The sequence below is a fragment of the Carassius auratus genome, chromosome 10 (genome assembly GCF_003368295.1).
Source record: "Carassius auratus strain Wakin chromosome 10, ASM336829v1, whole genome shotgun sequence".
Classification (NCBI taxonomy): Eukaryota; Metazoa; Chordata; class Actinopteri; order Cypriniformes; family Cyprinidae; genus Carassius; species Carassius auratus.
This window is the reverse complement of record NC_039252.1, coordinates 15,440,555-15,467,343: the sequence shown is the minus strand read 5'-3', so window position 1 is coordinate 15,467,343 and position 26,789 is coordinate 15,440,555. Positions and strand designations below refer to the sequence as shown.

Here is a 26,789-nt window from a genome sequence, read left to right as displayed (position 1 = left end):
AACCGCATAAACACATGGCATTACACCAAATACACAAAATAATGTTCTTTTTAGCAACATCATATGACCCTTTTAAAAGCATGGCTTTGCATTCCATTATATTATCTAAAATGTTTAAACATTTAACTTTTTCATGAAAAAGTGCAGTCTTGCTGGGTACTGTGTAATTTTGAGTTCAAATGGAAAATGTTTGAGCATGTTGAGATTATACTATTGGAAATGAGTTAAGGGTGTGTGTTTGAATGAGAGCTTCATTTGTTAGCAAGACACAAGGTAGATTTATGTTTTTGATTGTCTCATGCTGTTTACTGGCTGAAACTGGTCATATTAGTGCAATATTTTGTTTATTTTTATATGAAAACGTAAATGTTGCACTGGCCATGTAGGCAATAGGAAGTTCCTAATTTTTCTTTCAGTAATTTCCACAGGCAGCCAGTTGTTATGAGTGCATTTACTTTAGATCCAGCGTTATTGTGTTGTTTTCCTTTTGTGCAAACACTGAAATACAAAAAAGATTTTATATATAACCAATTGAACTTGTAGCATTATTTATCATACAGACATACATGATACCTCATACTGTACCGTTCAGTTCAGGAAGAACCATTTCAAACAATCAGACTTTGTATCTATGGGCAGAGTATGATTGTGTGATCATGTGTAAACTTGTAAACTTCTGTTAGTCAACATTTTCCAGAGCACAAACTGAGAATTGTTTTTCAATGAGAGTGTTGTGTTAAGTCTGGAATACACTGTACGACTTTTAAAATCTGGACAAACACTATGCATCATAAACTTTGACCACTTTTTAAAATGGTTTCAGAAAGAAAAAAAACAGGGCATCATACACCAAATGAGTGAAGAGCACACATTAAATATGCAGCATTGCATTTTTACACAGAATCTTGAGCAGACAAAATAAAAGGAGTCCACACTGTAAGAAAGTGTTTGTAATTTTAATAATATATGGTTATCGGATATATTTAAAAACAAATATATTGGATGATCTAATGTAAAATACTCTTAAATGCCATTTTTTAAAAGTAAAAAAGCAAGTCAAAAAAGACCATCATATAATTTAGTGTAAAATCGGTCCTTGTGTGACACTTTTAATTTTTATAAAAATAAAAAATCTTATTTTTTTTGTTATCAGTTGTGTGCATTTTTGCTTCATTTATGTTATATCTCATGTTGTTAAATGAATGGTAATTGCATTATTTAAGTCTCATGTGTTACCATGCTTTGTATTTTTGTGGATGAGATTGTGCACCTTTTAATAATTAATATTCTCTGCTTGTGGACAAGCTACTTGAACTTTGACTCATCATGTTGCTCCATCTTTGCAATCTGTGGTTTTTATGCTAGTTGTCATTTTATTCTAAAGGTGCCAAACTGATTTTAGTACATTGGCATTTTGCTATTGTGAGACAATGCCGTTATTTGACTTTAAATTAGTTCAGTCTGTAAAATCAGTACTATATTTTTTTTTTAAAAAAAGCTTGTAGCAACTTCAGACACTGTTTTTTTTATAGATAATTTTTTACAGTGTGTTAACTTTTGCCCAATAGTTGTAGACTTGCCGTGACTTTCAACATGCATCGGCTCCTCCAGACCGCAAATCAGGGCAAAAATCTGGGCAAAGGTCGTGTAGTGTATTCCAGCCTTAAGTCAAATACTTCAGTCAATGCAGTAAATTCAGTGCAGTTCTAAGTTCCAGATACTTAGGCTTTGTTCAACTTCAAAAACAGTAATGCAGTTCATCATACTTCCATGCTGCCATCAGTGAATCCCTTTTTTCCTTCATTCACAAGCAAGGGTCTTTCGGTCCGGGTGTGCCAAACCAGTATCTAAAAAAAAGAACACATTTTTCTGTTAACGTTGACAAGCCATTTGATCTCAAGCCAGGTTATGAAGATACAGATTCACGACTGACCTTTGTGCAGTTAGCGGCTTTGGGTTCCAGGTCACTGAGGGTGACCAGATCCTGTAGCAGACTACTTTCCTGGTATCCACCTTTTACCCCTTTTAACTTAAAGTAGGCTTGAGGTTTGCGGAGGATGAGCTGAAGGTTCACGGCAAACCCAGCCATGTCGATGGCGAAAGGTCGACGAGGGTCAAACACCGTCCTCCAGCCGAACACTTTGCCTTGAGAGTTGATTTTGGGCGATTCGTATCGGAGACCTCCGACGAAGGCGACCGGCCATACTGACACTTTATGAGTCCAGCGCATCTGCGGTACGAGGAAGATGGAATTGGTTAAGTTTAATGACACTATGAACGGTGGACCAAACGTACCGTACCTCCTCGAACAGCTCCAAGCTGTAAGTATTGTCATCATCTGCAAAATACACCACTCCTTTATGACCGGAGTTTGGGTTGATGTTCTCCCTCAGCCAGCGGAGAGCCAGGTTCCTCTGCATGGTGCCTCGTGGGATACGTGCATTTCTGGGCTTCTTTTGTGTCTGGAGATTCTCAGGCGTCTTTACATTCAAGTGAGTGTAATTCAGTCTCGTGTTCTCCAGCAGTCTGGACATCAGCGCCGTCTTCTGCGCCGAGTCCTCCACCACCAGCCAGTGAAGGTTGGGGACGTGTAGGAAGGTGTTAGTGAGGCGGGTCAACTCGGCCTTCTGGACGGGTCTACTGTAGGTTGGCGTTATTATGTGAAGAGTTGGCAATGTGTCAGACCAGGGTTGAGGTCGCTGGTGGATGTGCCTCATCTGGTTGGCCTTAGCGACACGCTTGTTCTCCGTGACACAGGACTCATAAAGTCGAAAGCCTCTTTGGTGAGCTTTACTGGCCCTAGTTCTGTTATCTGTCCATCAAAAAAGTATATACTTTTGTGGTGCATCTATTGTCATAGTACACAGCACTTAACATTATTGCAGAAAAGTGGCATATTGTATTGACATGCAAGGCATTTAATTGCACTGTAGCAAGAAGAGAACAAAAATGTGAGTGAGCAGTACTTGCAACACCCCCCCCCCCCAAAAAAAAAACTTTCATAAAAGTATATAATGCATACAATAACATTTGAGAGCTTATGTTTTAAATGTAACCACATTTCTACTACTAAAATTGTCATTGAACTGTACTATACTAAATTCCAAAATTATAAAACCATGTTTCATTAAAGGGGGGGTGAAATGCTATTTCATGCATACTGAGTTTTTTTACACTGTTAAAGAGTTGGATTCCCATGCTAAACATGGACAAAGTTTCAAAAATTAAGTTGTACGTTTGAAGGAGTATTTCTGTTCCAAAAATACTCCTTCCGGTAACAAGTTTCGGAAAGTTTTTTTCGAGTATGACTCTGTGTGACGTTAGATGGAGCGGAATTTCCTTATATGGGTCCTGAGGCACGTCTGCCAGAAGAGCGCGCGCTCCTGTATAGCAGAGCAGAGACATTCACTGATCAGAGCGATTCACTGATCAGAGCGAGAGCATCGCGAAATGTCACAAAAGGAGTGTGTTTTTGGTTGCCAGGGCAAGACAACCCTGCACAGATTACCAAAAAAAAAAAACAGCGTTAAGGGACCAGTGGATGGAGTTTATTTTTACAGAGCATCGACGGAGTTGTGCAAGTGTTTGTGTTTGTTCCCTGCATTTCGAAAATGCTTGTTTTACAAACAAGGCCCAGTTTGACGTCGGATTTGCACATTGTTTATTTCTTAAGGATAATGCAATCCCAACGAAAAAGGGTCACGATCGTGTGTTGGAACCGCAGGCGTTGAGTAAAACTGCTTCAAATATCTCTGTGTTGTTAACTTAGCTATCAGCGTGTAAGCACATCAAGTAAACAACATGCAATGTTGTCATCAAACTGCACTTTCCACATGTACAGCTTAAAAAAAAAAAAAGACGACAAAGTGGAACTTAGTCATTTTCCAAAACCACTAAGCAAATATATACAGTTTCAGTACATACCACATAGAGATGTTGTTGCTGATGCTGCTCTTGTTAAATTTCAGCCTCTGGATCTGATTATGGATCATAAATATACGGCTGAATCTGACTGTTAGCCATGGTTTGTTTTGGATGAAGTTTTTTTCCTCACTGTAATGTCACAGCTTCCAAACGCTCTCAACCCAAAAGCCTACTGGCGCTCGTGATTCTTTAGCTCCGCCCACACGTCACGCCTCCAGGCGCTCGTGTTTTTCCAGGAAAAATCGGTACAGACTATCTTTCTCTTATGAATATAATAAAACTAAAGACTTTTTGGAGTTATGAAGGATGCAGTACTACTCTATAGGTACTCAAGATTAACAGGATATTGAGTGAAAACGAGCATTTCACCCCCCCCTTTAAAGTATATATTGCACTAATGTTTGTGAGCTAAATGTGACCACATCGCCACTATCATGTGGAGAATATCATGCATAAAAACTTTAATTAAATCCGCTATATATCAGTTTTACTGGCACAATTATTTTGACAATATTCACTGGAAAAGAGTGTGGTTTCTGTGGCTCAGTGGCTCAGCAAAAGGTTGTTTCAATTCCCAGGGAACACACATACTGGTAAAAAAAATAAATAAATAATAATAATTTATAGCCTGAATGCACTGTAAGACACTTTGGATAATAGCATCTGCTAAATGCATAAATGTAAATGTAAGTACATATTAAGACACTGCATAGTCTCTATCCAGTGGCGGCAGTGTAGGTTGTCTACAAACTGGAAGGTTAGTGGTTCAATCCCCGGCTCCACCTGACCAAGTGTCAAGGTGTCCTTGAGCAAGACACATTTGCATTGCATTGCAATTTCTTTGTACACAAGAACAAAGTCCTCAACACACTTCCTAGATATGTTTTTCTTGTTGAAAATGTAAGCACTGTAAAATCTCTTAAATTCATAAATAATGGAATAACATATTTCTTAAGAATTGTGATATCTTTCAAACAGTTTGAGGTTTCCTTTGTTTAGCCTTTTTTCTGTAATTTCACTTTATGTTCTTCGTGTTTCAAATAGTCTTTATGCTGTTCCTTCTATGTAAATCTGCAATGAAATATTTAGTCTCATGTAGCCAGACCTTCAGACTGACGGCTGAAGGTCTGGAATCCATGGCAGCTTTCATTGGCCATCCGGATCCAGATAAGCAACCGGATGTGCCACCACAACATCTAATGGCATGTGCCAGTGGCACAAAAAGTAATAAAGCATTTCACTTAATGCATAAATTCTCTAGTTCTATTTTAAAGGTAAGAATGATCTTAGTATTTACCTTTAGGAACTGGAATCAAGGAGTTGCCAGCGCGCTGGTGCCAAAATGTGATCAATAAAGTCCACGGTAACAAAATCAAAAAGAGTGCCAGGACGTCCCTTCTTCTCGGCATGTCTTATCTGTGGCAAAAATAAATAAATAATAATAAATAAAACAAATAAATCAAATTCAATAAATGAATGAAAACCGGTAAAATGAAGCATTTTACTAGCAGTTACCGGTAGTTAATTAACTCGCTCAGAGATATATCCTACTTTAATCTGCTTCAAAAGATGTGCAGATACCAAAGCTTAAAATTCCCTGACAAATCACGCAGAGAACAGTAGACCAGTTTTAGTGGAATTATATATGGAATCATTTACATAACAAAAACGTGTGAAACAACTGTAAATATGTCATATTGTAGGTTCTTCAAAGTAGCCACCTTTTGCTTTGATTACTGCTTTGCACACTCTTGGCATTCTCTTGATGAGCTTCAAGAGGTAGTCACCTGAAATGGTCTTCCAACAGTCTTGAAGGAGTTCACTGAGAGATGCTTAGCACTTGTTGGCCCTTTTGCCTTCTGTCTGCGGTCCAGCTCACCCCTAAACCATCTCGATTGGGTTCAGGTCCGGTGACTGTGGAGGCCAGGTCATCTGGCGCAGCACCCCATCACTCTCCTTCTTGGTCAAATAGCCCTTGATGCCTTCAGTGAGACTCTACAATTTTCATAGTCATGAAGATAAAGAAAACTCTTTGAGTGAGAAGGTGTGTCCAAACTTTTATTTTACAGTCCTGTTCCTCATGTACATACTATGTACATATTATAGTAATTACAATAACTATGTAATAACTAGGTACTAACCCTAAACCTACCTCTAAACCTAACCCTACCCCATGTATTTACCTTGTATTACCAGAACTTTCTTAGATAAATACACTGTAAGTGCACTATAAGTACATGTTAGTACACGTACTGTAAAATAAAGTGCCACTATTCCTTTAAACTTTATTTCTGTTGTAATCGAATAAAAATGTAAAGAGGCCAAAAGATGCAAATCCATCCTCACAATCTGGGATATTACAAGAAGTGTTTGGGTATGTCTTCAGTTCCACATCTTCAGTCAATACTCTGCATGTTAAAAATGAGCTCACCGGTGTTTAGCCCTCTCTCATCACAACCCCTCAGCGGTCAGTGTCTGAGTAACTCTATCAGCATCTGCAACATGTCAATAATTGAGACACAATCACATTCAGATATCATGAACAGTAATGAGTCAAGCTTCTCAATAGCTTTCATCCAAATTAATATGTACTGTACACTCTTAAAAACAAAGCTGCTTCACGATGCCATAGAAGAACCTTTTATTTAAATGATTCCATAAAGAACCCTTAACATCTGAAGAACATTCCTGTTTCACAAAATATTCTTTGTGGCGAATTAAAGGTTCTTTAGATTATAAAAAGGTAAGAAAGAGATGGGTCTTTAAAGAACCTTTGACTGAATGGTTGACATGTGTTGACATGCGCACATGGCAACCTGAGTTCAAAACCCACCTTGAGGTCCTCTCCAGAGAGGACGTAGAAATATAGAAAGACAATTAAGAGTGATCCACACAGTCGGGAGGAGATCCTAAGAGATCGATGCAGAAAGTAAATAACATCTAAGTGATGGTGGAGGATGGTAACTTGAAGGAGAAGAATTGTTGAATAAAGTAGGTATTTTTTTTTTTTTTTGAATACTAAAAGTATTCTAGCAGCTTCGTAAAATTATGGTTGAACCACTGATGTCATATTGACTATTTTGTCAATGTCCTTACTACGTTTCTAGTTCTTGATCATGTCAGTAACATTGTTGTCTATTGAGGTTCAGAAAGCTCTCGGATTTCATCAAAAATATCTCAATTTGTGTTTCAATTTTCTACAATTTTGAATGTATGACAGCAAAGTTTGTGTTGTTGTCAAAATTTATCTTGAAAACAAGTCATGGGTAAAAAATAATGTTATTCATAATTTCATATTAAATAAAAAAAAAACACTATGAAAATTTGTGTCTAACAATGAGGATAAATCATATATTATTAAGAGATTTTTTTCTTAATTTTTGCTATGTCACACCAAAGGACAAATTTTCTGTACAGGTCAGCAAAAAAATTTTAATGGTGAAAGAATTGACCAAGTTAGTGACCTTTTATATTTTCTCAAACATCAGACTTCACATACTACATTTATGTTTTTCTTCTTCAAAAATAATTAAAAATAATAATAATTCATGCAGAACATTATCTCAGGTCAGGTTTGGCAGGTCATTCTGTCCATGGGAATTTCGGGCATTAAAGATATACACTGCATTATACAGGCAGATGAACATAAAACCCAGACATGAACACACACACACACACACACAGATTGTTAGATTTGGGTCAAACCATTGTGTGCCTCAGTAAGTCACAAAATAATGAGCACCGCCAGGGATTCAGACTGGAGTCCAAATATGCCACTAAATCGAGTCACCAAATCTGCATCATGTAAAACGAAATATATAATGATAACAAATTATAATATTCTAACTTCTAGAATTTACACATTTTTGAAATTTCCTATAAATTTACAACAAATGATATGGAATATAGATTAAACAAATGAAAAATCAATTTGTGGGTGAATATGCTTATTTGTTATGAAAGAAATGGCACAATGCCAAACAATAAATCAATAAATACATACATACATAAATAAGATGAATATGTTTTTCATTCATAAAGATTCATTCATAATGTCCTGCACTGTCAAATAACAAGACGGACATTCATGAATCCTTTACTTTCTCTTCAAGATGATTCAATTCAACGATTCAAGCTTTCTGAAGATACTTCTTAAGTAGGCTAATCACTTGTCTGTCCCTGTGTCTAATGCTCGCAGCCCAGATTGACTTCTTACTCTTTAGACAAACATTTAAACAATCAATAAAAAGGCAGCACTGCTTGGTGCCTGACACTTGTCTCAGTTTGTTTATTGTGCGTGTGTCCCAGAGGGAGATATGGTTGTGTTGCTAAAATTGGCTGACAGAGAAGCTGAAGCTCCATATATTCAACACACACTCAAGCATGCATAAAAAGCAACTGTGAATTTTGAAACGATTCTTCCCAGTTTTTAAACCAAGGCAGTAAAATAAGTTAAAAACACCATAAATCTCAAACCTTTGCATTTAAGACGAAAGCATATCAGCATCTGCCCTAAAGAAGATGAAAAGGATTTAAAGCCAGCTATACTTACATGTTCCATCTTTCTCTCTTTGCCTTGACACAGTCATTTACACACTCTGTTTATCAGTCAGATATCCTTCTGGTGGCCTTTGAGAGAGAAAAGACAATTAGAGATGGAGAGGGCTGCTGCTGGGCCGGTGTCGGCAGTGCCAGGGCAAACAGGGAGAAGAGAGGTCATCCCTCTGGAAGAATGTGTCCACTCATTCAGACAACAAAGACTGCAATTGTGGATGCTGATGGGAGATGGCAGCGGACACAAATGGCACTCATCAACAACGTCAGCAACTGAAATTCTCAAAACATGAGCAATACAATAATATTACCCTGAGAATAAGGCTTTGTTTGATCCATTGGGGTTCTGAGACTGTTCTGAGATGCTGTGAAGTGTGGGTTTTCCTCCACACAATGTCTGTCCTGTTTAATTCTCACCGATCAGATCGTCCCACACGGGTAAAGCTGCAATCATCTGTCTCAATCACTGTGGAGAGGCTGAGTTTAATAGACGACACAGCAATGAGACAGCAAAATCGGACAGAGAAGGAAACTGGACAGTGCCGATCACACAGTGAAATCAGACTGAGGTTAAAATCACTGAAAGCAGACAGAGATGGAAAGCAGACTGAGATTTTACTTGAGTTTCAGACTTGAGTCCCATTTAGATAACAAATAAAGAATATTTGTGAACTATTGTTCACATTGATACAGGTACAGATAGTACTAGTTCCTGAATATTAACTCTACAATCTGAAATTAAGCATAATGACTGTTGCTATGGCAACAGGGGGAACAAATCTGGCAGTAGATCGCTGGTACGAACGACAGACAGTTCTTACTGACAGTGCTCCTCTCTCTGTTATACTGATGTGCATTGTTTCAATATGAGATTTTCTTCCTACTCTAATCTGCTTCAAAAGATGTGCAGATACCAAAGCTGGAAATTCTCTGACAAATCACGCAGAGAACATTAGACCAGTTTCAGTGGCTTTTAGTTTTAAGAGAGCTCGCTTTAAGTGGCATCTGCCTCTAAATCATTTAATCAGGTCATTAAAAGCTGTTAATGCAACCTTTACTTCACGGGACAGTGCTGCGAGCTCCTGGGGTGGTTTATTGATGTCCATGCACATGACACAGTTCAGTTTTTTTTTTTTAAACGCTCTAACTGAACTAATCGAAGGCTTCAGCCTGCAGCACCGGAGCGGAACCGACAGATAACACTGCACGGTCACGTCCACATGCTGCAGTGATCACAGTTTCTGAGCTGTAAAGAGTAAACCTGGAAAAGAAACGTATCAAATCAGCCTTGTTACAATCCGTAGCACAGCATTTCCATGTGACTGGGTCTGTAATTCTGTATTTGATTTAGAAATCATTTTTCAATAGCAGGAGTCAGAGCATGAATTAATAATAGTTCAGTCTATTGATTGCAGAAGAAGAGATTATCTTACCTGAACGGCTGTTAAATTTAAACAGTCCCACTCTGTACAGACACTTCACTCTGTTTTTTTTTTCGTCTCTTGTTCCTGAAAATGCCTTTTGAGAATATAAAAGAACTAAAGTGAAAGACACCTTCTAATCTAATATTTTATTTTTACGAAACAAAGAAAACAAGACAGACACTCTTAACACAACCTCATCTGAAAAGGAGTAAAGCATCCTGTGCTGCTTCTCTCCGTTTCTCTCTCTGTGTCTGTCTCACTCACTTACACACACACACACAACGAGTCGAACCATGGAGAAGTCGCTTTCTGAACATTTCCATGGGTAGACAGAGCAATTATAGAGGCATTGGGTATTATATTGTCACTTCAACTGCAATTTTCTACTAAGTGTTTCCTGTAACATTTACTTGTAAAAATCTAAGCAGCAAGTCAGAATGCTAGTGAAGTTTGTAGTCTTTAAAAAATTAGGATAATTTAAAAACCTCTTAGACATTATTGCTGAAATTCTGAGACAGGTTGATTTTTTTCAAGGTATATGTTTATTTTCAGCGTTGGGTAGGGATTATATGTAATCTGGATTATGCAATCAGATTCTAAAAATTAAGCACTCGTAACTGGATTATATTATCATAATATTCACAGTGCTCTGATTTCATTTAATGGTCACATCGACATGCAGGTGAACACATATTATTTGTGTTCAAATGTTTTATTTTGATAGTTTTTGTTTTAAAATAGTTTTATAATTATACCTTTATACGACTAAATTCATTGTTAGCTTTTTATCAATTCACAAGCCCACTGCGGTTATTTTATTAACCCAATGTTAGGGAAACCCTTGTGTAATGTAATTTTTAATGCACTCCAGAATGCTGGCATCAAACAATGGAATATATTCTCTTTCGCTTTGCTTTTTAATATCAATATGGTACATTTAATGGTAAATTTAGGTTAGGTAAAAAGTAATCTAGAAAAGTAGACTGAACACATTACCTATATGAATAACCTAGATTAATGTAACATGTTGCTATCTAATATAATGCGCACGACAATGTAAAAAATGTTCGAAAGTTTAAATAAATTCAGGGAGAAACTGCAGGGGAAAAACCAACCACAATACAAACTATACCTGACAAGGAACTGAGGAAAAGAGAGGGTTGAAATACAATGGAAATGTAATCCTGGTCATCGTGACACCCCGCTCTGCACATTTTGTAATATAGCTTGTTAAAGATAAGAGCAAAATCGTTTATCTAAAGCACCTTAAACCTCTTAACTCATCATTCATTACCTGATTAATTAGAGAAGTGGGATTTGTAAAAGAAATCAGTCCATAGTGACCGCTACTTGCAAACTGTTCACACCTATTCCTGGTATTATAGCTTCGGAGTCCAGAGTCTTGTGATTTGCCAATCACCACCACATATTATTTGCATATCTATGTGGGGCTTCTGGATGCTCTAAGCAGTTTCTCTCTCCACTCCTTATCCTTGGTTTCATCCTAATCAGTCCTAACAGGGCAATAATCACTCTTAAGCTCCTGACTATTTTAATTAGGGAAATACATCTGTGTGGAGTATCAACCTGTTTTGTCACTATCTCTCCGGTTTCTCTAACAATCCATGTTTAATATAGTAAATACTGTTGTTTGGCCCCTTGGTGTAGGGTCAGCACTCTTGACTGTGTTATTGCTAAATTCTGTCATGAAACTCTTGAAGGCGCAGGTTGATGGACTGTTAACGTGAGCCGAGTATATGCATAGTGTTAAACTACTTGGCACAACCTGATTGGTTTATGTTGCATTCGCAGCCAATAGGCTTGCTACTTTACATTTCTGAGAGCTGTGATGATAGAACTGCGATCACTGTGGCCAGATATTTCAGCTCTCCTTCCTTGACCGGTCTTTAATAGTTCTGTTGTTCTATTCCTGCTGATTGAGGGTCTTATGTAATACTGAAGTTCCAATGACTAGCTAGAGTTTAAGGCAATCACTATGATACCTTAGAGGCCAAATATGTTTCATTATCACTTTCAATCATATTTGGTATCCTAAATCTTGAAATAATTTCTTGACATCAAATTTCAACCATTGTTTTCACATCCTCCCTTGAACATGGGAAGGGTTTTGGCCACTTTGTAAATCTGTTGATAATCACTCACATATATTTAACATTTTGGACAAGTGGCATGTGTGTTATGTTGTTGGGATGGAGCTTTAGGGAATGGTAAGTTTGAATGACGTATTGTTCAATGGAGTCCAAAACCAGTTTGGTTGTCTCGTGGACATCTGCTGTCAATTTTGGATGGGCTATTTTCTCTTTAGGGTCCCCAATAATTCCTCGCTTGTCTGGCTGACAATCTTTTGATGCCCAAAATTTCAAGTCAGCCTCTGATGGTTGATTCTGCTATATTACTGTCCGGCAAATTGGCTGTGTGTGTGTCGTCGTAGTGACTTCTGCCTTTACAATTTTCTTTGTACATTGTTTTTTAACAGTTTCTTTTGCAGCTGCATCAGCCGATTTCCTCTTTCTTCGTCTGAATCTCCTGTTGCATGTCCCTTCAGACTGACTATGGCCACTTTTCGCATTGCCTCAACCAATATCCTTATCAGATCAGAATGAGCTATTGATTTCACATCAACACTAAGTGGCCGTTGTTAATATTTTTTTCACAGCTTCACTCTCTGTCTTTTTATTTCTTAATTAGATGTACTTCATGTTTTTCTTCTTTTCACACACACACATACACACACACACACTGTGCTGAGCAAATTTAGGTGAGAAACTGACTGCTAGACAGCTAGACAGATACATCTTGTTAGGAGAACTAGTAACTAGAATTTAGTAGCCTATATTTCCTTTTCATAATATAACTTCTAGGCTAAATACTTTGATTACATGTCCAGGACCTGGCTGGCCTTATTTTTATAAATATGAACCCTCTTCCTAAATAAAGCCGAGAATGCTTTGTGCACCCACTCTCTATGTCTGCTCTATGTCTGCTCATTCATTCTCCCTGCATGCACTGAATACTGCTGGGGTTGCTGACAGAATAAAAACGAATAAAAATAACAAAATTAACTTCTAAAGAATTAATCTAACAAGCAGCATTTTACACAATATCAAGCCTGTGGTTTAATGGGAACCTGCCACCGAATAACTAAATTTAGGTATAATAATGTTATTAATTATAAATTAAGATATCTAAATGATTTATTATATGCTAATTTCAGCAGAAATTTAAAGTGTGAAACTGGAACAAAAGAAAATGATTTGACTGAGAAATGGAACAGAAATTGAAAATATTAAAGTGTACAAAATTGCAACATTTAAAAATCATGTGACAGCTTGCACCAATAAAAATGGGACAACACTAAAAACAAAATGTAAATTTAAAATGGAAGGACAGAATTCACAAACCTTTACTCTATGATTTAAATTATTGAATCTATTTTGAACTAGGTGGTCTCTGCAGGTTGTTATCATTTTGTCTATTATTTGAAAAGTATAATAAATATATTAGCATTACATAATATTATTTGCACGTATAAATTATAACATCAAGACAAATTCCGGCATAATGCATCATAAGTGCGCCATCTAGTGGTTGTAGTGCAATGATTGGCCACATCTTTGCTTCAGTTCCATTGGACATGTAGGTTTTTAACACACCGGTTTTTTGTGAAGCAAGCATGTGTAGGAATATTTTTAACTGGTCCAGGTACATCACTGAAGAGGTCTGTCGCCCATGCAACTTTAAGGAGCCTGGAGAGGAGCTAAAAATACCGTCCTTAGAAGTCAGAAATGAATTGCACCTTTGGATCAGTTTTTGAAAGTCTGTAAACTTTATCAGGAAAAAAAATATTTATCAGAAATGATTGATTTTCATCCAGCACACTTTTTGGCCTTGATAGTGCAGTTTTTTTTTTTTTTTTTTTTACACTTGTATTCAGTAATAATTTCACAACTGCAATCATGGGAGCAGCAGGTTATGGATATTACTGCACAGTTATATTCATCTCAGTGTTTGTGGGCTACATGTTCTATTACTTCAACCAAAATACTTTCTCCTTTCAATTTTTTTTTTTTTTTTTTTAATCTAATATTTTTTTAAATCTATACGTGCATCAATTTTTGCTTTAATGTGTTGGTTAAATTCTTCATGTGTTGTTTTCTCATGAAAGCCTTACTATGGGTTTTGGCACTCCATCCAGTTTCAGTCCTCACTGTCTCAGAGAAAGAGGTATATCCAGGGATATTTTAACTTATTAGCCATCTTCAGTGTCTTATTTATTTATTGCTTTAATGTTGTCTAATACAACAATTTATGTTCTGCAGGTTTGGAATTTAATTCTCGGTGCTGCATTTGGATTTTCCATGTACGGACCAATTGCCTTGTTTGGGGTGATTGCAAGTGAAAGTGCCCCCTCTAATTTTTGTGGGACATCACATGCCATTGTAGCTCTGATGGCAAATAGTTAATCTGCAGGAACTGCTTCATTACAAAATGTAAATATTAACAGGAATTGTTTTACCTGAATTTTGTTTAACAAGCTTTTTGAGCTTGTTAAATTATTATTATTTTTTAGTAACAACTTGAGCTTGGGTTATGTGCTGATAATCTTTTTACATTATACATTTCTTTACTGTCACATTTAAAACGGGCAAATAATGCCACAAAAAGAGTTTCCTCAGCTTCATATGAGAGTCGCTCCTACTCCAGTCCTACAGGTGGCGACCGTGAACTACTGAGCGCAAAGACAGCACGAGTCGAAGTGCACGCGGACAAAGCGGACGTGCGCGCGTGCCACTTCCTTTCTCTTCCGCTGCTTTGGAACAGCATTTTGTTCCGCTGGGGAACAAATCTGGCAGTAGATCGCTGGTACGAACGACAGACAGTTCTTACTGACAGTGCTCCTCTCTTCTGTTATACTGATGTGCATTGTTTCAATATGAGATTTTCTTCCTACTCTAATCTGCTTCAAAAGATGTGCAGATACCAAAGCTGGAAATTCTCTGACAAATCACGCAGAGAACATTAGACCAGTTTCAGTGGCTTTTAGTTTTAAGAGAGCTCGCTTTAAGTGGCATCTGCCTCTAAATCATTTAATCAGGTCATTAAAAGCTGTTAATGCAACCTTTACTTCACGGGACAGTGCTGCGAGCTCCTGGGGTGGTTTATTGATGTCCATGCACATGACACAGTTCAGTTTTTTTTTTTTAAACGCTCTAACTGAACTAATCGAAGGCTTCAGCCTGCAGCACCGGAGCGGAACCGACAGATAACACTGCACGGTCACGTCCACATGCTGCAGTGATCACAGTTTCTGAGCTGTAAAGAGTAAACCTGGAAAAGAAACGTATCAAATCAGCCTTGTTACAATCCGTAGCACAGCATTTCCATGTGACTGGGTCTGTAATTCTGTATTTGATTTAGAAATCATTTTTCAATAGCAGGAGTCAGAGCATGAATTAATAATAGTTCAGTCTATTGATTGCAGAAGAAGAGATTATCTTACCTGAACGGCTGTTAAATTTAAACAGTCCCACTCTGTACAGACACTTCACTCTGTTTTTTTTTTCGTCTCTTGTTCCTGAAAATGCCTTTTGAGAATATAAAAGAACTAAAGTGAAAGACACCTTCTAATCTAATATTTTATTTTTACGAAACAAAGAAAACAAGACAGACACTCTTAACACAACCTCATCTGAAAAGGAGTAAAGCATCCTGTGCTGCTTCTCTCCGTTTCTCTCTCTGTGTCTGTCTCACTCACTTACACACACACACACAACGAGTCGAACCATGGAGAAGTCGCTTTCTGAACATTTCCATGGGTAGACAGAGCAATTATAGAGGCATTGGGTATTATATTGTCACTTCAACTGCAATTTTCTACTAAGTGTTTCCTGTAACATTTACTTGTAAAAATCTAAGCAGCAAGTCAGAATGCTAGTGAAGTTTGTAGTCTTTAAAAAATTAGGATAATTTAAAAACCTCTTAGACATTATTGCTGAAATTCTGAGACAGGTTGATTTTTTTCAAGGTATATGTTTATTTTCAGCGTTGGGTAGGGATTATATGTAATCTGGATTATGCAATCAGATTCTAAAAATTAAGCACTCGTAACTGGATTATATTATCATAATATTCACAGTGCTCTGATTTCATTTAATGGTCACATCGACATGCAGGTGAACACATATTATTTGTGTTCAAATGTTTTATTTTGATAGTTTTTGTTTTAAAATAGTTTTATAATTATACCTTTATACGACTAAATTCATTGTTAGCTTTTTATCAATTCACAAGCCCACTGCGGTTATTTTATTAACCCAATGTTAGGGAAACCCTTGTGTAATGTAATTTTTAATGCACTCCAGAATGCTGGCATCAAACAATGGAATATATTCTCTTTCGCTTTGCTTTTTAATATCAATATGGTACATTTAATGGTAAATTTAGGTTAGGTAAAAAGTAATCTAGAAAAGTAGACTGAACACATTACCTATATGAATAACCTAGATTAATGTAACATGTTGCTATCTAATATAATGCGCACGACAATGTAAAAAATGTTCGAAAGTTTAAATAAATTCAGGGAGAAACTGCAGGGGAAAAACCAACCACAATACAAACTATACCTGACAAGGAACTGAGGAAAAGAGAGGGTTGAAATACAATGGAAATGTAATCCTGGTCATCGTGACACCCCGCTCTGCACATTTTGTAATATAGCTTGTTAAAGATAAGAGCAAAATCGTTTATCTAAAGCACCTTAAACCTCTTAACTCATCATTCATTACCTGATTAATTAGAGAAGTGGGATTTGTAAAAGAAATCAGTCCATAGTGACCGCTACTTGCAAACTGTTCACACCTATTCCTGGTATTATAGCTTCGGAGTCCAGAGTCTTGTGATTTGCCAATCACCACCACATATTATTTGCATATCTATGTGGGGCTTCTGGATGCTCTAAGCAGTTTCTCTCTCCACTCCTTATCCTTGGTTTCATCCTAATCAGTCCTAACAGGGCAATAATCACTCTTAAGCTCCTGACTATTTTAATTAGGGAAATACATCTGTGTGGAGTATCAACCTGTTTTGTCACTATCTCTCCGGTTTCTCTAACAATCCATGTTTAATATAGTAAATACTGTTGTTTGGCCCCTTGGTGTAGGGTCAGCACTCTTGACTGTGTTATTGCTAAATTCTGTCATGAAACTCTTGAAGGCGCAGGTTGATGGACTGTTAACGTGAGCCGAGTATATGCATAGTGTTAAACTACACTGATAAAAACAACTTGTAGGATTTACTTGATAAAATCATTGTAACAATTTGCACTCAATTTTTCTTAGTAAATTTTACTGCTGTAATATCAAGTACAACTTACTTGCCAGTATCAAGTGAAATTTACTTAACTCTAAATGTAACATTTGTGAAGACATTAAGTAAATGTTACTTAATTATATTTAACTTAGCAGGTTCTATTTATTAAAAGTAATTAAGTAAATTTAATTTTAAAATGTGAAAATATCAAGTAAATTTTATAAATCTGTTATATTTACTGTTATGAATTAATTAAGTAGATTTTAGACTGTCCATTTAACATTTTGAATTACTTAGTTTAATGAATTTTTATTACTCACTATTATTATGTAACTGTTACATAATTTGTTTCAGTGTTACCAAATAAATGTAGTTATTTTCTCTGCATCAAATACTTTTCTCACAAATCACAAATAAATTCAATAAAGTTTAACAGTTTATTATGTCAACATTCACATATTCACATCAACTGATAAGTAGTTAAGGTACATTCAGTAACCTCTCGGATCATTTACAATAAGAATTAACCAACAATTTCCCCTAAAGAAAAGGAAATTCCATTTTACTCCATCCAACACATATCTGGGATTATATTTTCTCAAATAGGTGAAGGGATAGTTCACACAAAAATCTAAATTTATGTAATTAATAACTCACCCTCATGTCGTTCCAAACAAGTCCAAACCGTTTATTATGGGAACACAGTTTAAGATATTTTAGATTTAGTCCGAGAGCTCTCAGTCCCTCCATTGAAGCCGTGTGTACGGTATACTGTCCATGTCCAGAAAGGTAAGAAAACATCATCAAACTAGTCCATGTGACATCAGAGGGTCAGTTAGAATATTTTGAAGCATCGAAAATACATTTTGGTCCAAAAATAGCAAAAACTACCACTTTATTTAGCATTGTCTTCTCTTCCGTGTCTGTTGTGAGAGAGAGTTCAAAACAAAGCAGTTTGTGATATCCGGTTCATGAACGAATCATTCGATGTAACTAGATCTTTTTGAACCAGTTCACCAAATCGAACTGAATCGTTTTAAACGGTTCGCGTCTCCAAAATGCATTAATCCACAAATGACTTAAGCTGTTCACTTTTTTAATGTGGCTGACATTCCCTGAGTTCAAACAAACCAATATCCCGGAGTAATTCATTTACTCAAACAGTACACTGACTGAACTGCTGTGAAGAGAGAACTGAAGATGAACACACTGATGAATAAAGTCCTAGTCTGAGAGCGGACTAAATCTAAAATATTTTAAACTGTGTTCTGAAGATAAATGGAGGTCTTACAGGTTTGGAACAACATGAGGGTAAGTTATTAATGACCTAATTTTGATTTTTGGGTGAACTAACCCTTTAATGCAATAACAACATTCAAACCGATACTAAGTGCTCCTTATGCTCTTAAAACCTTAACACATTAAAACATTTCAAGAAGTAAAAATTAGTCAAGATTTTGTAAAAAATATTTGAGCTGGAGATGTAACTTGGAGTCTACCAACAGCTTCGATTGTACAGCATGTACCATGTTGATAGCATTTAAGAGAGCAACTTCAACTATAAAGATTGCACTTTTGGGGACATCTTAACACCATCCAGGTCCAGGAAATGTTTCTGGAACACCTCAAAGGTGTAGCAGTGTTGGGGTGTATGCCAGGTTGAGGGCATAAATAAGCCCCATCAGCAGTGTGCAAGCTTTAGCAGTACTGCCGCATGATGGACACATCGACTGGATCCTCTTGATCAGCACCATGGATGACCAGTATCTTAAGGGTGTGTTCAGCGACATCACTACAAGTGTCCTCCTGCATACAGTTTATAAAAAAGAAAGAACACAATTCTATTGAGACACAAATACAAAAGAGATTCATTATCAATGCAGAACGAACATGCTCGCTAAAAATTACTTAACATAACTCACATTGTTAAATTCAGTATAATGTGTTTTACCTTGAGTCAACATAAGTAAAAAAGTTAGTAGAACATTGCGCAAGACAGATGCAATTCACAGATTGTACCCATAAAATGAATGTTGTGCGAAACCATACATTGTGTGACTCTGTACCTTTACAGTGCCAGGAAACCCTTTTTAATATCCAGACTACGTTTAAGTTGTGACTGCACATAATTTGGACCATTGCTGAGTGGGAAATCTTCATGTTTGTGTCTTACTTTTTCACTTGCGCTTAAAAATGATTTTTATGACAAAAAAAAAATCATGCTTTACCAGGCAATCTTCAAAAAGCTCTTCTTCTTTCTCACTGATGTACAGGATAAGGCTGCGGTTGACAGTTTCACGTCTGCTTTGGTACTGTGAACAGATTGATAATGTGTCAATACATATATATATATTCCAATCCATTACAGTTTTATGACCTGTTAAAAACATGCATTTACTTATCTATTTGTCACATTTTTATATATTTGTTAGACATTTTTTGAAAAGATTCCTTGGTGTGTAAGTTTGAGAAATAAGAACAGCAATATTATAGTATTATTACAAATATTTCTACTTGCCTGTATGAGAATGTTACCGTGTCAGACCAGATAGATATCGCACGCACTCCTGTACTGTTCTTTTACCTGTTGAGAGAAACTAATTGTGTAATTGAGATCTCATTTACATTTTGTTTTAATTGGTTTTAATACAGCAATGAACTTGTTACGAGTTTGTGCCTGAAAATGAATTGGCATGGCAACGAGGCGGAGACGCTTGCCGCCCATTACGTTCAAAGATAACGGTTCTTCTTGCTTCATCTCCTAGACGGAGATTCACATGGATGAAGCTACTGATGCTAACCTCCCTCACTTAAGCCGTGAAAGGCTGTGGTCTAACGTTAGGATTTGATGACCGTACCTTCATACCGCTAGCTTATTAAAATAAAATGACTGAATTCATACAAGCACTTGCTGCTACACATCAATGTTTAACGTAATTAGTAGCGAAGTTCACCTGCCATGGTAACGTTACTGCATTTTTCCAAACGTTCCTTCTTTGATGCAGACTTTGATAAGCTACTTGCTGCGAAATTTTCTGTGGATTTAAAACGACTAACGTTAACGTAACGTTAAATAAGGCTAACATTAGGACACACACAGGCAGTCAGCACGTTACATCGATTTCCATACATAACGCATGACAGTTTGAATTTAATCACGGCCAGCTAACATTAAATTACTCTGAAGTTAACCAGACTTGGTGACTTTTTCTACAAGAACGCGGCTAACTACATTTAGTTTTGACTAACCATCAGTCTCAACTTTATAGAAGTGGATAATGGCGTGATTAAAACTTACGTTCAGATAATTTTGAACCGTAACGTCTATGCAATAATCTAACCATGAAAATGAACACATAGTTGTTATCACAAATCTAAAGTAGAAAAGTCAAAACTTACCGAAGATAAGTCAGCCAAAAGTGACCGCCCAAACCAAACCAACCGTCTCTGCCACTGCCAGAAGGATCTTGTTTAAAAAAAAAAAAAAAAAAGCGCGCGGATTCAAACGCACTTAGCTTTTCAGATTAACATTTACTTAGTATTTTTAGGTGAATGTGCTGTGACCATAAAACATTAAATAGTACTTGTAAATATATAATACAATTTACTCTTTCTTCTCAGTTATGTTATTACATGAATAAATAGTGTAATTTTTACTTAAGATATTATAGTTCCAACTTGATCTTGATTTTATAATGTATAAATTACATTAATTAATTTAATAGATTTTACCACACCACAAAGTCATTATTTTCAGTGTACTTGGCACAACCTGATTGGTTTATGTTGCATTCGCAGCCAATAGGCTTGCTACTTTACATTTCTGAGAGCTGTGATGATAGAACTGCGATCACTGTGGCCAGATATTTCAGCTCTCCTTCCTTGACCGGTCTTTAATAGTTCTGTTGTTCTATTCCTGCTGATTGAGGGTCTTATGTAATACTGAAGTTCCAATGACTAGCTAGAGTTTAAGGCAATCACTATGATACCTTAGAGGCCAAATATGTTTCATTATCACTTTCAATCATATTTGGTATCCTAAATCTTGAAATAATTTCTTGACATCAAATTTCAACCATTGTTTTCACATCCTCCCTTGAACATGGGAAGGGTTTTGGCCACTTTGTAAATCTGTTGATAATCACTCACATATATTTAACATTTTGGACAAGTGGCATGTGTGTTATGTTGTTGGGATGGAGCTTTAGGGAATGGTAAGTTTGAATGACGTATTGTTCAATGGAGTCCAAAACCAGTTTGGTTGTCTCGTGGACATCTGCTGTCAATTTTGGATGGGCTATTTTCTCTTTAGGGTCCCCAATAATTCCTCGCTTGTCTGGCTGACAATCTTTTGATGCCCAAAATTTCAAGTCAGCCTCTGATGGTTGATTCTGCTATATTACTGTCTGGCAAATTGGCTGTGTGTGTGTCGTCGTAGTGACTTCTGCCTTTACAATTTTCTTTGTACATTGTTTTTTAACAGTTTCTTTTGCAGCTGCATCAGCCGATTTCCTCTTTCTTCGTCTGAATCTCCTGTTGCATGTCCCTTCAGACTGACTATGGCCACTTTTCGCATTGCCTCAACCAATATCCTTATCAGATCAGAATGAGCTATTGATTTCACATCAACACTAAGTGGCCGTTGTTAATATTTTTTTCACAGCTTCACTCTCTGTCTTTTTATTTCTTAATTAGATGTACTTCATGTTTTTCTTCTTTTCACACACACACATACACACACACACACTGTGCTGAGCAAATTTAGGTGAGAAACTGACTGCTAGACAGCTAGACAGATACATCTTGTTAGGAGAACTAGTAACTAGAATTTAGTAGCCTATATTTCCTTTTCATAATATAACTTCTAGGCTAAATACTTTGATTACATGTCCAGGACCTGGCTGGCCTTATTTTTATAAATATGAACCCTCTTCCTAAATAAAGCCGAGAATGCTTTGTGCACCCACTCTCTATGTCTGCTCTATGTCTGCTCATTCATTCTCCCTGCATGCACTGAATACTGCTGGGGTTGCTGACAGAATAAAAACGAATAAAAATAACAAAATTAACTTCTAAAGAATTAATCTAACAAGCAGCATTTTACACAATATCAAGCCTGTGGTTTAATGGGAACCTGCCACCGAATAACTAAATTTAGGTATAATAATGTTATTAATTATAAATTAAGATATCTAAATGATTTATTATATGCTAATTTCAGCAGAAATTTAAAGTGTGAAACTGGAACAAAAGAAAATGATTTGACTGAGAAATGGAACAGAAATTGAAAATATTAAAGTGTACAAAATTGCAACATTTAAAAATCATGTGACAGCTTGCACCAATAAAAATGGGACAACACTAAAAACAAAATGTAAATTTAAAATGGAAGGACAGAATTCACAAACCTTTACTCTATGATTTAAATTATTGAATCTATTTTGAACTAGGTGGTCTCTGCAGGTTGTTATCATTTTGTCTATTATTTGAAAAGTATAATAAATATATTAGCATTACATAATATTATTTGCACGTATAAATTATAACATCAAGACAAATTCCGGCATAATGCATCATAAGTGCGCCATCTAGTGGTTGTAGTGCAATGATTGGCCACATCTTTGCTTCAGTTCCATTGGACATGTAGGTTTTTAACACACCGGTTTTTTGTGAAGCAAGCATGTGTAGGAATATTTTTAACTGGTCCAGGTACATCACTGAAGAGGTCTGTCGCCCATGCAACTTTAAGGAGCCTGGAGAGGAGCTAAAAATACCGTCCTTAGAAGTCAGAAATGAATTGCACCTTTGGATCAGTTTTTGAAAGTCTGTAAACTTTATCAGGAAAAAAAATATTTATCAGAAATGATTGATTTTCATCCAGCACACTTTTTGGCCTTGATAGTGCAGTTTTTTTTTTTTTTTTTTTTACACTTGTATTCAGTAATAATTTCACAACTGCAATCATGGGAGCAGCAGGTTATGGATATTACTGCACAGTTATATTCATCTCAGTGTTTGTGGGCTACATGTTCTATTACTTCAACCAAAATACTTTCTCCTTTCAATTTTTTTTTTTTTTTTTTTAATCTAATATTTTTTTAAATCTATACGTGCATCAATTTTTGCTTTAATGTGTTGGTTAAATTCTTCATGTGTTGTTTTCTCATGAAAGCCTTACTATGGGTTTTGGCACTCCATCCAGTTTCAGTCCTCACTGTCTCAGAGAAAGAGGTATATCCAGGGATATTTTAACTTATTAGCCATCTTCAGTGTCTTATTTATTTATTGCTTTAATGTTGTCTAATACAACAATTTATGTTCTGCAGGTTTGGAATTTAATTCTCGGTGCTGCATTTGGATTTTCCATGTACGGACCAATTGCCTTGTTTGGGGTGATTGCAAGTGAAAGTGCCCCCTCTAATTTTTGTGGGACATCACATGCCATTGTAGCTCTGATGGCAAATAGTTAATCTGCAGGAACTGCTTCATTACAAAATGTAAATATTAACAGGAATTGTTTTACCTGAATTTTGTTTAACAAGCTTTTTGAGCTTGTTAAATTATTATTATTTTTTAGTAACAACTTGAGCTTGGGTTATGTGCTGATAATCTTTTTACATTATACATTTCTTTACTGTCACATTTAAAACGGGCAAATAATGCCACAAAAAGAGTTTCCTCAGCTTCATATGAGAGTCGCTCCTACTCCAGTCCTACAGGTGGCGACCGTGAACTACTGAGCGCAAAGACAGCACGAGTCGAAGTGCACGCGGACAAAGCGGACGTGCGCGCGTGCCACTTCCTTTCTCTTCCGCTGCTCGCAACGCCTCAGCATGGTGAGTGTTCGAGCGGCTCCCCAATGTCGGAAAATAGCACTTTTTACCCACTTTTCATATGTAATAGCAGTATTATAACAACACTGTCCTACGTTTCTAAGCATGATGAAAGACGTAACATAGCTTAAGTGCGCCATTTCAGCATTTTTGTATGATTATTTTGTATGAAGTGTTGCGGCATCGTGCGCGAGGCCTGAACACGCTTGTCGCATTACCACACATTGATTTGTTAAAACCCTTGGCCATGTAATGATTAAAATACGCGTTTAATGTATGCATGTGATTGAAATTCGTTTTCTGTAACTGTGTAGCCGCCTAAGGACACCAAGCAGAAGAAAGATGCGGGCAAGTCCAAAAAGGACAAGGATCCCGTTAACAAATCCGGAGGCAAAGCGAAGAAGAAGGTAAATCTTCCAAGTTTTTTTTTTTTTTTTTTTTTTTACATCACTTGAGAGATCTGTCAGTCATCAACAGTGGTTTTATGCTGTAATTGCATGCATGGATTGTGATTTTTTTTTTTTTTTCATGTTTTTGGTCTCGAGTAGAAGTGGTCCAAAGGAAAGGTTAGGGACAAGCTGAACAACCTGGTCCTCTTTGACAAGGCCACATATGACAAACTGTACAAAGAAGTTCCCAACTACAAGCTCATCACACCCGCTGTGGTGTCTGAGAGGCTGAAGATCAGGGGCTCGCTGGCCAGGGCTTCTCTGCAGGAGCTGCTCAACAAAGGTGATCATCTGATGCTCCAACAGTGAATATATGATTGATTCTCAAACTCTTTGTGTTCCTCACAAACATTTTTTTAGATTAACACGTGCAGAGATGTCTTGAGCTTTATCTTGAATCTATGATGGAGTGGCATTTGACGTTTCTCGTTGTCAGGTCTGATCAAGCTGGTGTCCAAACACAGAGCTCAAGTGATCTACACCAGAAACACCAAGGGCACAGATGAGGCAGCTCCAGAGAAGGAGGCATAACATGGTGATTATCAACTCAGAAAAGCTCATTTTCATATTTGATGTTTTGTAAACTAATGTTGTTTCGTCTACTGGTCTCCTGCATTGAATGTTTATTCATCTCTTTTTCAGATCCCACCTTGGCTTGAGTTATGGTCTTTTGTATAGGTAAATAAACAACCACAAAATGAAACCCGTGTTTGTGCCTTTCTTCTACAAAGTGAATATGTACCTATGTTGTGTTTGTACTCATTGCAAAATTGAGAATGTATTATTTTGGTTTATGGCTGCAATTTGAAACCAAGCTTAAATTGTATAATGCTATACATATTTGCTTTATTGTGTTTTTTTTAAACCTTAAACCAAATACACCTGTTGCATTACACAAAATAATGTTCTTTTTTAACAATGTTATATTGATAAAAAGAGTGAGGTTATACCAAGTGCATGAGACACAACAAATAAGGATCTTTCGTTCTACTAAGCTGGGGATTTGCATCAAGGTTTAACTATTGCATCAACAAAGTCTACAGTGGAAGGGTTTTTTTTTTTTTAGCATTCCTGAGGATCAAAAATAAGAATCTGTCAATATTTACTCTTAAGATTGACAGTTAATAAGATCTTAAGTGTTGGTTTTACCTTGGACCATCAGCATAGCCTCTTTACTGCTTCCGTGAGCGAACATGTCTCTGCGATAATGCACTGCAAATGACACCGTCTCCTTTTTAAATGGACCAGACATACAGTACAACTACAGATATTTTGCGTTTTGAAAGTGAACAGTTATTATAAAATGGAAAATTGTACATTTACTAAATGTAAATACAAAAAATATATATAGCAGGTGACTAAATCTCCGCTGCCAAGCATATGTCATCAGATAATTTATAAGATAAACCTTTTATTTTTAACATTATGGGTAAAAAAATTTAATTAGACAAATGTGCAGAATCTGTAATGCATTTGTGATGTTATCACTCACTGTTATTAACGTGGGTAACCCGTCAATTTTTTTTTTATTTTTTATTTTTTGAAGATGTTGTGGTTGATCTGTATTGTAGTATTCCATGCTAAACCTGGTCCAGACCTGCATAGTAAATCTGTAAAGAGAAGTGTTGCACAAAAAACAATCACTAGTAGACTTAATATTTAAAATCTACTGTATCATATTTAAGTACATTTTAAGGCCTCTAAATTATCAACATGGTCAAAACTTTGCTCAAAAACCTGTGTCTGCTACAAGCCTTCTTTCATTTGATTTACAGTTTATACTTAATGAGTAAAAGGCCTTTAAATGAAGTTTACAGGTTAAAATCGTTCGTGAGTATTTTTGCTGAAGTAAATAGAATTCACAGCAAAAAGAATCATGAGCCATAACCTGTAAACTACTGAATCTTATTAGTTTTATATTACTAGTAATATTTTAAGATAAAAATTAACTGGACTAAAGCAACTTGGGTTTAAATTACAACTTAGGTATATAAATGACTATTCACAAACTATTTGTTTTTCTTCAGATACTTGTGTTAAAATATAAGTATCTAATAATAGACTTGAAACTTGAAATTAGTTCAACTCTCAATCATCACTGTATTGCATTGTATGTTTTGTTCCCCACAATAAAAATCGACTTATCTTTGATCCTAAACTAAGCTTCTAAATATACTAAGACACGTTATTGGAAAATATTTAGTGATTATGATGATATTTATATGTAATTTAAGCAAGGAGCATGCTATTATAAAATCTCATTTATTTAAATTACA

General features: G+C 36.3%; 2 protein-coding genes across 9 annotated transcripts; one reads left to right on the top strand and one right to left on the bottom strand.

Moving 5' to 3' along the window:
- Nucleotides 1-10: 10 nt before the first annotated feature.
- b3gat1b (beta-1,3-glucuronyltransferase 1 (glucuronosyltransferase P) b) lies at nucleotides 11-10,152 on the bottom strand. 8 transcript variants are annotated; one of them, XM_026274002.1, is made up of 9 exons: nucleotides 9,912-10,152; nucleotides 8,790-8,955; nucleotides 8,477-8,553; nucleotides 6,356-6,419; nucleotides 5,222-5,340; nucleotides 2,301-2,812; nucleotides 1,934-2,230; nucleotides 1,767-1,847; nucleotides 11-498 (listed from the first exon to the last, which is right to left on the bottom strand). In XM_026274002.1, the coding sequence occupies exons 5-9, from the start codon at nucleotides 5,331-5,333 to the stop codon at nucleotides 469-471; spliced, it is 1,032 nt and encodes a 343-aa protein (XP_026129787.1). In that variant the 5' UTR covers nucleotides 5,334-5,340; nucleotides 6,356-6,419; nucleotides 8,477-8,553; nucleotides 8,790-8,955; nucleotides 9,912-10,152; the 3' UTR covers nucleotides 11-468. The 8 variants fall into 8 exon arrangements, with proteins under 8 accessions (XP_026129787.1, XP_026129788.1, XP_026129791.1 ...); XM_026274003.1 differs by having other exon boundaries at nucleotides 8,790-8,944; XM_026274006.1 differs by lacking the exon at nucleotides 9,912-10,152 and adding an exon at nucleotides 6,758-6,833 and having other exon boundaries at nucleotides 8,477-8,699; nucleotides 8,790-9,905.
- Nucleotides 10,153-23,928: 13,776 nt separating this feature from the next.
- rps25 (ribosomal protein S25) lies at nucleotides 23,929-25,216 on the top strand. Its single transcript, XM_026273999.1, has 5 exons — nucleotides 23,929-24,067; nucleotides 24,379-24,471; nucleotides 24,613-24,796; nucleotides 24,950-25,048; nucleotides 25,156-25,216. Exons 1-4 carry the CDS (start codon nucleotides 24,065-24,067, stop codon nucleotides 25,042-25,044), a joined length of 375 nt encoding a protein of 124 aa, XP_026129784.1. The 5' UTR covers nucleotides 23,929-24,064; the 3' UTR covers nucleotides 25,045-25,048; nucleotides 25,156-25,216.
- The last annotated feature ends 1,573 nt before the right edge of the window (nucleotides 25,217-26,789 follow it).